Source organism: Alosa pseudoharengus, unplaced genomic scaffold (assembly GCF_046254945.1).
Source record: "Alosa pseudoharengus isolate Yale_2024_CS ecotype anadromous, Long Island Sound unplaced genomic scaffold, YU_APseudo_1.1 YU_APseudo_1.1_scf_4, whole genome shotgun sequence".
Taxonomy (NCBI): Eukaryota; Metazoa; Chordata; class Actinopteri; order Clupeiformes; family Clupeidae; genus Alosa; species Alosa pseudoharengus.
Window position 1 is genome coordinate 7811508 of NW_027468774.1, and position 9570 is coordinate 7821077.

The 9570-nt window shown below is 45.5% G+C and overlaps 1 protein-coding gene across 1 annotated transcript in view; it reads right to left on the reverse strand.

Annotated features, from left to right (window-relative positions):
- grnb (granulin b) overlaps window positions 1-9570 on the reverse strand; it is a 269480-nt gene that overhangs the window by 240117 nt on the left and 19793 nt on the right. Inside the window, exons 13-16 of the mRNA XM_076267170.1 lie at window positions 8184-8435; window positions 7260-7517; window positions 6744-6977; window positions 1628-1772 (exon numbers count right to left, since the gene is read on the reverse strand). Coding sequence (XP_076123285.1) covers window positions 1659-1772; window positions 6744-6977; window positions 7260-7517; window positions 8184-8435 — 858 coding nt within the window. The 3' untranslated portion in view covers window positions 1628-1658. The remainder of the gene's footprint in view (window positions 1-1627; window positions 1773-6743; window positions 6978-7259; window positions 7518-8183; window positions 8436-9570) is intronic.

The window sequence follows — 9570 nt, forward strand, 5'->3', positions numbered from 1 at the left end:
GTGCATGAGCTAAAACTAAAATGAAAAGCTGTGCTAACACTGATTTGATTGACATGAATAAAAAGCATTAGTGACACTAAAAGCAGCTGGTGCAACAGCAGGTATCAGGGATGCAGGTTTGATGTGTTGTCATGACAATCCAAACAGGAAACGAGGAGGAGTAGGGAGTGCATGCACATGGACCACACAGATCCTGGGGGTGGACATTCAGACACAAAACTGCACTGCTGGTCAGTCTTACTTGGCTGTAATCAACCAGGAAGCCTTTATAAACAAGACACGGGGTTATCCTGAAGTCATACGTTTTTGGCTCCGTAATCAACAGTCACAGAGGTTACTAAAAAAAAGGCTCTAAAACTCTTTGGATTTATGATTTGATTTCCACCTTTTCTAATCAAAGCTATGCCTCAGAGGTTGCGACAAAAACACTGATGGCATTTGTCTGCTGTTCCCAAACAGCCTCTCAGTCTGGGCTCAATCACACGGGGTCAGGGTTGGGGTCAAGACCAAGTGAGGGGCCAGGTGTGGGGTCAGGGTTGGGGTCTAGACCAGGTGATGGGCCAGGTGTGGGGTCAGGGTTGGGGTCTAGACCAGGTGAGGGGCCAGGTGTGGGGTCAGGGTTGGGGTCTAGACCAGGTTTGGGGTTAGGGTTGGGGTCTAGATCAGGTGAGGGGCCAGGTGTGGGGTCAGGGTTGGGGTCTAGACCAGGTGAAGGCCATGTACGGGCCCAGTTCCATCCCATAATGCTCCTGCCAACTGGATAGCCGGTTTACCACACCAACACCGCGAAACCGAGGAAACTCTGGTAAGCAGGGGGACCAGCTCACTACCCTGACAGCCCACATCAAGGAAAACTCGGTTACCTGGGTGACAAGTTTAGCACACCCACAGAACCTCCTTCAAAGCAGAGGGACTTCGGTTACATTCATGTCCCTCTGATTGCCACCTCGAAATGCTGGAACTACAGACAACACGCCTGCTCGAATGACACAGGAAAATAACTCAACTGTAAATAAAATAAAAACAACCCCCTCATCGCCCATCTCAGCATTAGTTTACAGTGACATGAAACATAATCATCTACTGTGAGAGAGAACCGAGACTCACTAGACAGTTCCTAGGTACGAGCGGATTAGAACACAAGCAGGTGACAGACATACAGGAAGCAGAACAGATATACGGGTGAGGAGGCTTTTGGGAAATGAAAAAAAGTCTCTTTCACTTGGTGCGCTCGTGGCAGCTACTCTGAAATGAAAAGACATGAAATGAGTGTTTGAGTAGATGGCTGATTTTGAAAGACTAGGAGAGGAACTACAAGAGAGAGAGGAAGGTCCCTTCTGTTCCAGAGGTCCAGACCCAACAGCACTGGACTGGAGTGTGTGTCAGTTCAGCAAGATGTCTGAGAAGAAAGAGTGTGTGTGTGTGTATTTAACCAGTGTTTGGATTTTTTCACAGACTGTTTTTTGTAGACTATTCTGTGCAAGTGTGTGTGTGTGTTGTGTGAGTGTGAGTGTGAGTGTGAGTGTGTGTGTGTGTGTGTGTGTGTGTGTGTGTGTGTGTGTGTGTGTGTGTGTGTGTGTGTGTATATATATATATATATATATATATATATATATATATATATATTGTAGTGCAACTGCTCAGTCTCTAGGTGGTTCTCAGAACTTGTTATCCCACCAGGTGAGCGTGGAGCCCTTGGAGCAGCCCTGGATCTCAGCATTGCAGGTGTATCCCATGGGGCAGCAGTTCTTCATGTCAGGACAACACACCGCCTGTAGGATCAGAGAAGAAAGCAGAGACATTTACATCTAATCATTTAGCACACACATTTTATCATTTAGCACACACATTTTATCATTTACATTTTATCATTTACATTCAATCATTTAGCACACGCATTTTATAATTTACATCTAATCCTTTAGCACATGCATTTTATCATTTACATCATCACTGTCATCACCTCACATACATACAGCACACTGCTTGCTACAGTAAGCCTCCTCTACATACTTGCTGCACACTGCCCCCCCGCTCCCCTCCCTACACACACAGCACATTGTCTTCAGGATCTTCTTCAACACACATCCTCTACATACTTACAGCACACTGCCCCCACCTACCCACACACACACTACACAAACACACACACACCCTGGCAGTTGGGTTAGCCCCTTGAGCCGTGGATCTGCCCAAGGTTTCTTCCTTGGTAAGGGAGTTTTTCCTTGCCCCTGTTGCTCTTGGGTGCTCCTTGTTGGTGCCCCCCCCAATCCCAATCCTCTCCCACCTTTCTTATGCAGCTCTTGCCACTTAATCTACTAAACCCCTCTTCTACTGCACTTTTTACCCCCCCCCCCCCCATAAAGGCACAAATAGGCTGACACCAGACATAATTTCACTGCATTTCTTACATCCAGTAACTATATGCATGTGACAATAAACTTCCTTGTATCCTTGTATTTAATCATTTAGCAAATGCATTTTATCACACACAAAGTGACTAACAAAATGAGTAATAACATTTCAGCTACAATGCAGAGGAGACTACCCCTTAGAGACAGAGAGACAGAGAGACAGAGAGAGAGAGAGAGAGAGAGAGAGAGAGAGAGAGAGAGAGAGAGAGAGAGAGAGAGAGAGAGACAGAGAGAGAGAGAGAGACTACACTGGCAGGCCTTTTCTGCACAGTTCTGATTGTCTGCCTATTTACATCTACATTTCAAGGTGGCCCATATCAGATGTTTGTGTTTACATGGTTCACTAATTTCAGACAACCCACATTCATGCACCAGAGTGATTTGGGTCACCAAAATGAAAGCAAACATACAGTACAGACGCCACTGCACGAAATAACACAAGCTTGCATTATTAGGCTATTTCAGTGGCTACTTGTTTACTTTCGTTTCCGAAGTGTCTTGAGAAGTACGCTAAATAGAGTACAGGTTTATTTTAAGGCAAAAAAAAGAGTCCTCATTGCAGCTTTTCCATCTCTGTTCTCATTTGCACTTCACCGTTCTGCCAGTTGTGCACGTGGAAGCAACATTACGTGTAGTGCAAATGGTACAAGTTAAAATATTGTGGCCATATTCAACGATGCGCAAGTTGAAAACGACAGAGAATATCTGATCTGCCCGTTTAGATGGTTAGATGGCAGTGGCATTGGCACATATCCGAGAGAGAAACTCAATTCATGACTCACTAAAACATAATTATGGATGGCTTTAGGAGCTGCACCATGAAAATGACTGTTCATATATGTTTTTCCCTTGTTCCTATAGCCTTATATGTTTTTCCCTTGTTCCTATAGCCCATACATGGGCAACATACGGCCCGCGGGCCACATCCGGCCCGTGGGCTTTCCCTGACCGGCCCGCGTAAGGTCCGTGAAAGAACAATAGTCAAGAGCCTAGCATAGAGATAATGCATGCAAATCAATATCGTTGTTTTTATTTTGAAAGCGACTGCTATTTGTACGCCCATACATTTGTGCGTGGATGCGGCGACGTAAACACCCTCACTGATGTGCTGGTGAATAGAAAAATGCTTCTGCGTCGACACAATGCAGTTGCCTTTACGTCGGCGTAAACCTTTCAAAGTTTTGTGTCTCTTATGTCTGCGTCGCTCACCACCGCAAAGGTTGTTACGAAGTGTTCATTTCAAAACGTTACTGGCAGATAGACAGTTTACAATAGGATAACCCCGTAATTGTAACCAAAATATGTCTGAGTTTATTTGCAAAGCTTATGTTAGCGAACTAGTATGATGCTACTACCCACAGGTTGCTTGAAGCAGCCGGCTCAACACACAGAGCGAGTTCACCAATCACAGTTATGTGCATAAAGTTAAAGCAAAAACATAGCCTACATTTTTAAAATAGTTTTCTTTGTGCATGTTGATTAACTAATGACAGCCTACTCTTGTCTGCTCCACATTTTCGTAGTCTAATTCTGCATAGAGTTAATTTAATGATGGTAATGATTTAATGATGAAATATTGCTGAGTGTTGATGAAATGGTGGCACGGCCTATCGGTTGTACTGACTCCTTCACATTTTCATGACCTAGCCTAATTATATAGATATTGTAGTACTTTTTTATATCAGTCTTTGAAAACTGAAAAAAATTTCAATGTCAAAAAATCATTTTGAGGAATGAGGATTAAATACTGGACATAGATTAAATAGGCCTATTGCTGTTTTTCCTTTGTCTCCCTCACATTTTCATCTGTTCTTACGACTAGTAAACAAAACCATATGATTTACTTAATGTTATACAAGAACAGAATAGAATTGAACAGAATTGAGTTCAGACTTGAGTTCGGTATTTTGAGTCCGGCCCTCCTCAACAGTCCCAGTTTGTCATGTGGCCCCTTGGGGAAATTAGTTGCCCACCCCTGCTATAGCCTGTTCATATATGTTTTCCACTTGTTTGTATATAGCCTGTTCATATACGTTTTCCCCTTGTTTGTATATAGCCTAAAGAACAAATAAAGCAACCAAATGGGACTAGTCACTCGTTTCCATCGCTAATTTAGATGTGAAAGAGCTAGCAGAACCGGGTATGCTAGCTGTCAGTGTTTTTAATGAAGAGGCGGACTTCTACGTGTGAACTGGCATGGCGTGGTTGTCATTCATCTCCATGGGCAGGCTAATTCATATGCATGAGAGGCACATGAGCTGAGCTAACCAGCTCCACAGCCTCATTCATGTGTGTGTGAGATGGCAGGTGTGGGAGTGTGAGCGTGCAGCTGATGGGATCAGGAGGAACAGAGACACGCTTGTGTTGAGCACAGGACTGTGTGTGTGTGTGTGTGTGTGTGTGTGTGTGTGTGTGTGTGTGTGTGTGTGTGTTGGGCACACTGAACTAAGGAGCTTAGGGGTTTGCCCTGTCCATTTAATAAATGTTACAGCAACAACTGACTTTAAATGGTAGACATATGGAACTGTAATGTAAATCAGTGGTCACTGAAATTCAAGTGGCACTAGTGTTGCAGTTCAACGGCCACATTTTCTCTCTTGATGTTCACAGGTAGATAGATAGATAGATAGTTGTCTGCCTGGTGAGATGGTTCAAGTTTCTCTCCCTCATCTCTGACCATGAATGAACTGGGGTTTTAGGACCGTGAGCCTGATGAGACAGCAGCGATCGTTAGAGATGCACCGATATGGAATTTTAGGGCCGATAACGATAACCAATATTTATTGGTTTGTTGTGGCCGATACAATAACCGATAATTTTACTCTTGAAAAAAATTGTAAAAAAAAAAAAAAAGTGATTTGGGGAAAGCATTTAATAAGCATAATTTTATTGCAGTAATTTTACCTACCATCAAATGATGGACAGAACTCCTCAATAGTATGGCAGTCAACAACATAACAGTAGCCTAGCCCTACAGTATGTGTGGCTCCTTTAAGTGAACCTGACGTCAGTGAATTGCGAGTGAGTGGCTAGAGAGTTTAAATCGTTTTCATTTAGGACTAAACGCTCATAAACGGCTCAGCTTGGAATAAGCTACAGTATAGCGACCAAATCAGAGTTTGTGAGGGTTTAGTTTCAACTGCGGGTAACTGAATAAAGCTGCAACTCCTCAGACTGTATCTTATGTCCGTCTACTCTGTTGCGCACAACCTGCTGCAGCAGAAATGAAAGGAGTTAGCCCCGAAGGTTTTAATAACTTATTATTATGACCTGTCTGGAAGTGAAGCACGAATGGTTAGCATATTTCTAGGTAATAATACAAAACCCAAGCTAAAGTAATGCAAAAATATAATACTAACACACAACTTAGAACTAGGCCTACTTATGTAGCCTACTCGTCCCACAAACGAGTTTGTTTATTTCCCGACCAGCGCGGTAAAGTGCAAACACACCAGCACAAGACGGCAGAGCTCCGCTCTGTTAAGGTTAAATGGCGGATCATTCACGAGAGGATTTTGAGATGCACAGATTCCCAAATGAACGCATATCCACAGATTTTGTTAGAGTGGTGAAATACATTCACACCGCTGACATTATATTGAGTAAAAAGTATAGCCAACCAAGCTCAAGTAGCTCAGTGTAGCCAGACGGACCTTACGTAGGCCTAAATTAGGACTTTAAAAAATATCGGCGCAAATTATCGGCCATAATTCTGTTATCGGACCGATAATAATATTTTCATTTTTTCACTTATCAGCTAATAATATATTGGCCGCCGATATATCGTGCATCCCTACATTTAACCCAATCCGTGAATTAGTGAAACACACTCAGCACACAGTGAACACACAGTGAGGTGAAGCACACACCAATCCCAGCGCAGTGAGCTGCCTGCAACCACAGCAGCGCTCGGGGAGCAGTGAGGGGTTAGGTGCCTTGCTCAAGGGCACTTCAGCCGTGGCCCACTGGTCGGGGCTCGAACTGGCAACCCTCCGGTTACAAGTCCAGAGTGCTAACCAGTGGGCCACGGCTGCCCCGTAAGGACCAAAGGTTTGTACACTGCAGCACTACAACACTGTATCACTGTAGTCATTGGAGGAAATAGGTGACTGTTCTATACCCTCTTGTGAAGGGCGGAAATAGGTGACTGTTCTATACCCTCTTGTGAAGGGTGGAAATAGGTGACTGTTTTATACCCTCTTGTGAAGGGTGGAAATAGGTGACTGTTCTATCCCCTTTTGTAGGGGCAGCAGGCCCAGCTGAAGAGTGGAAATAGGTGACTGTTTTATACCCTCTTGTGAAGGGCGGAAATAGGTGACTGTTCTATACCCTCTTGTAGGGGCAGCAGGCCCAGCTGTCGGGGGAGGTCCTGCAGCAGGTCTGGTCAGTGTCGCAGCAGGTCTCGGCGTCACACTGCACATCCTGGGAGGGCTGTTGGGCCTCGGACAGCGGCGAGAGGGGGACCGCGGCGGCCCGGTCCGAGGGCTTCACGCAGGTACCGGACTCCAGCGCACAGGTGTAGCCCTGCGGACAGCAGTGCTCGTGGTCACTACAGCACACCGCCTGGAACGAGGAGGAGGGAGTCACACACACACACACACACACACACACACACACAGATGTGTATGTGTTTTTTGTGTATATATGCAAGCATGTGTGCATGCAGGTGTTTGTTATTATGTTATTATCTATCTATGTGTGTGTGTGTGTGTGTGTGTGTGTGTGTGTGTGTGTGTGTACATCTTGTCAGACTGACCTTGACCAGAGGACTGCAGCCCCAGTCTCCAGTGGGTAGTTTACAGCATTTGTGTGTGTGTGTGTGTGTGTGTGTGTGTGTGCGCACACCTTGACCAGAGGACAGCAGCCCCAGTCTCCAGTGGGTAGTTTACAGCACGTGGAACCCGCCGCACAGCTGCTCTCGTCGTCACACTTCACGTCCATCACACCCTCTGCGACCTCTGACCCTGCCGACCCCTGGACGACCCGGGCCTCCTGCTTCCTGTACCAGGGGATCTCAAGGCGACCTTTGGTGCAGGACGTGTGCTTCTCGTCACAGGTGAAGCCACTGGGACAGCAGTGGTCACCTGAGCTGCAGCAGACCGCCTGGACACGAGATGGAGGGAGAAAGAGGGGACAGAGGGGAGGAGGGGAGAGGGGGATGGGGAGGAAGGAAAGTAAAACAGGTAAGGAGGGTAAGTGAGGGGGCAGTTAGTGGGTCAGGGTAAGTGTGTGTGTGTGTGTGTGTGTGTGTGTGTGTGTGTGTGTGTGTGTGTAGTTCAGTTTATTTTTTTTGTCATTGTTACAGGATAACAACGAAATGTTGTTAGAGCAAAACAGACAAACATATAGTTTTTAGTTGTCCACCCATTTACCTTATATCATTTAACATTTAAATCCTCATGAATCACCCATTACCTTATACATAATTAACTCCCCATAAATCCCCCATAGAAAAACCCAGAAAGTTCTATATCCAGTAAAGTGCTTAGTGCAATAAATAGTGTGTGTGTGTGTGTGTGAGTGTGTGTGAGTGTGTGTGTGTGTGTGTGTGTGTGTGTGTGTGAGTGTGAGTGTGTGTGTGAGTGTGAGTGTGTGTGAGAGATAATGACAAAGGTAAAGTAAAAGACAATAACAACAACAGACCGGAGAAGAGAGGGAGGACAACAACGACAGTAAACAACAACAAAAACAGAAATGACAATAAGCCATCAGCATCTACATGCTTGATGTTACTGCCTCCACCAAATGCGACATCACTTCCTGTCTCACCTGACGGAGTGGGCAGCAGCCCCACTTGCCGGCTTTGTGCATGAAGCAGCAGGTGTTGTCGTCGGGGCAACTGGTGTGCCCGTCACACATGAGCCCGTGGGATGGCACCGGCGCGGCGGGCAACGTGGCGCTCAGGGCGGGCACCTTCCTCACCAGGGGCACGGGGCCGCGGGCGCTGTCACACGTGCTGGCCGGCAGGTTACAGGTGGTGCCATGGGGGCAACAGTGCAGGTGGTCCTCACAGCACACGGCCTGATGGGAAATGGAGTTTAGTATACAAGACATCGTATGACAGAGGCCTCATGTAGACGGTCAAGAAGCCTTAATTAGCTCCCCACATGGGAGATGAGGCAGAGAAGGATAGAGACAGTGTTGTGCCAGTTCACAGCTTTTCTGAACTAGTTCAAGTTCAGTTCATACATGCTCAAAGTGAACAGTTCATGTTCAAAGTTCACAATTTTAATTCTGAACTAGTTCAAAGTTCAGTTGACTTTTTTCGTGAGATATTCAAATAAATACTTTTTTTCACACTACGAGCTAGAAATCACTATACGTTCTTTGAAGCTGCTCATTGTAGACATTTGCTCATGACACTGCAATTGTGGGTTTCTTACCAGGTGATGAAACTTGCAGCAGTACAGACAAGATAGTCCAGTCTCTGTGCCATCACTTCCACTAGCCATTTTTTTTTAAATTGCAGCGCTTTCTCTCACTCTCGTCATTGGTCTGTCTCTCTCTCTCTCTCTCTCGCTCCTCCAGCCCTCCGCGCTCTTGTCGTTGCCTGCTACGCGGCGTTGCTATGCCTACCCCGCTCTGCTGCAATTCATCACGGGTAACGTTGTGCGGAAGCCAGTATGCTATTCAACTATTCTCAGCCAGACACTACGTTGCCCGCAATGCATTGCGCACACAATGTCAAAACCATTTCTGTCTGGTGATACATGATTTAAGCGGCACCAGCGAGAATACAGGAGGGAGGAACTTTCTCTCGTTGCGTTTCAGAAGAGAAAACAGATGTTACTCAGTTTTCAATGGAAAACAAATTCCAACATTCATTTACAGTGATGTCTGCCGTTCATGACACATAATGTGAACTAATTCACGTTCAAGTTCTTTATTAAAAAAATGTGTTGCGTTCAGTTCAACGTTCACGAAAAAATGAGCGTGTTCAATGAATGCGTTCTTTTGAACTCGTTCACGCACAACACTGGATAGAGATACATACAAGCTCAGTGTTTCCCATACACTGACTTATTTGTGGCGGCCCACCACAATATCAACATTGACCACCACACAATGATTTTTCCAGGTTGTACTAAATTGTGCTTAAATCTGGCTAGCATCATAGCACGCTGCGCTAATTTGTTAAAAACTGTTGCATTCAAGT